The sequence below is a fragment of the Drosophila bipectinata genome, chromosome 4 (assembly GCF_030179905.1).
Source record: "Drosophila bipectinata strain 14024-0381.07 chromosome 4, DbipHiC1v2, whole genome shotgun sequence".
NCBI classification, from domain to species: domain Eukaryota; kingdom Metazoa; phylum Arthropoda; class Insecta; order Diptera; family Drosophilidae; genus Drosophila; species Drosophila bipectinata.
In genome coordinates, this window is record NC_091740.1 from 15806776 (window position 1) to 15808701 (window position 1926).

A 1926-nucleotide genomic window follows, 5' to 3' on the forward strand; every position below is an offset into this window, starting at 1 on the left:
TATTGAATACATTAAGAGTAGCGCTACTCAACCCGGTGACCACTTTAACAAATGTTAAAGAGAAAGAAGCAATATTGTCTACATTCCATGATGATCCTATACAAGGAGGTCATACAGGCATTACAAAAACCTTGACCAAGGTAAAAAGAAATTATTACTGGAAAGGTATGACTCGTGATATAACACAGCATATCCAGAAATGTGAAAAATGCCAAAAAGCAAAAATAAATAAACATGTTAAAACCCCCTTAACTATTACTGAAACCCCTTTAAAAGCCTTTGACAGGGTTATAGTAGACACTATAGGTCCACTACCCAAGTCAGAAAACGCAAACGAATATGTAGTCACATTAATTTGTGACCTGACTAAATATTTAGTAGCAATTCCAATTCCAAATAAAAACGCTAATACAATAGCGAAGGCTATATTCGAAAATTTTATTCTGAAATACGGTCCAATGAAGACGTTCATTACGGACATGGGAAAAGAATACAAAAATTCGATAATAAATGACCTGTGAAAGTATTTAAAAATAATTAATATAACATCTACATGCACACCACCATCAGACAGTTGGAACAGTCAAAAGAAGTCATAGAACTTTTAATGAATACATACGTTCATATATATCGGTTGATAAAACTGATTGGGATGTATGGATCCAATATTTCGTATACTGTTTCAACACGACCCCATCTATGGCACATGACTATTGTCCATATGAACTTGTCTTTGGAAAAACAAGTAACTTACCTAAGCATTTTAATAGCGTAAATAATATAGAACCATTATATAACTTAGATGATTACGCTAAGGAAAGTAAATATAGATTAGAAGATGCATACAAAAGAGCAAGAAATATGCTTGACTCGAATAAGCAGAAAAATAAGGAATATTATGATAAAAAAGCTAAAGAAATAAGTCTATCAATAGGAGATAAAGTTTTACTTAAAAATGAAGTAGGACATAAATAAGACTTCCAATACACAGGCCCCTATAGAGTAGAACAAATTAATGACAGATATTATAGTTATTTCAGGACATAAAAACAATAAACAAACAGTATATAAGGATAGGATAAAAATTTTAAATTCATAAGAAACAATGGTCATACATTTCAAAAATATTATATAGATATATATATGAAAAAGAAAACATTGAAAACACTCAAATATAATAATAATAAAATTGTCAATTTTTAGCATGTAAAAAAATAAAATAAAATTTTAAAATAAAAAAAAAATAAAATTCAAAAAATAAAATTCAAAAAATAAAAAAAAAATAAAAATTTTACTCGGTAATCCAGGAGTACATCGACTTAGGCCACATGACCGAGGTCTCTCCCGCGAGCAGTTCCGATACCTACTATCTTCCACATCATGCCGTCTTCAAGCCCGAAAGCATGACCACCAAGGTGCGGGTGGTCTTCAATGCTTCGAGCCCGTCCGCAAACGGGACCAGTCTGAACGACATTCTTTACGCGGGCCCGGTCTTACAATCCGACCTGACGATTAAAATCCTGAAGTGGCGATACTTTAGGTTTGTCTTCAACGCCGACATCGAGAAGATGTATCGGCGAATTTGGGTAGACCCCAAGCATACTGCGCTTCAACGTATTTTGTTTCACAATCCCGATTGGGGGTATCCGCGACTACGAGTTAAAAACGGTAACCTTCGGTGTCAATTGTGCCCCGTTCCTGGCGATCCGTAAGCTGCAACAGCTAAATTATCCGGCATATTATGTACGTTGATGACGTTCTCGCGAGGGCAGACTCCAAAGCGGAAGCCCAAGCTGCGATTCGGGAGCTAAAAAGGGCCCTAGAGTCAGCAGGGTTGCCTCTAAGGAAATGGACGTCGAATAGCAAAGCGATCCTGGCCGACGTTTCGAGCGAACACCTCCTTCGTGCTGATTTCCTCGACATCTA

At 36.0% G+C, this 1926-nt stretch overlaps 1 protein-coding gene across 1 annotated transcript; it reads left to right on the forward strand.

The window, feature by feature from the left end:
- Positions 1-1328: 1328 nt before the first annotated feature.
- Positions 1329-1712, forward strand: LOC138926919 (uncharacterized). Its single transcript, XM_070282531.1, has one exon. It carries the CDS (start codon positions 1329-1331, stop codon positions 1710-1712), a length of 384 nt encoding a protein of 127 aa, XP_070138632.1.
- The last annotated feature ends 214 nt before the right edge of the window (positions 1713-1926 follow it).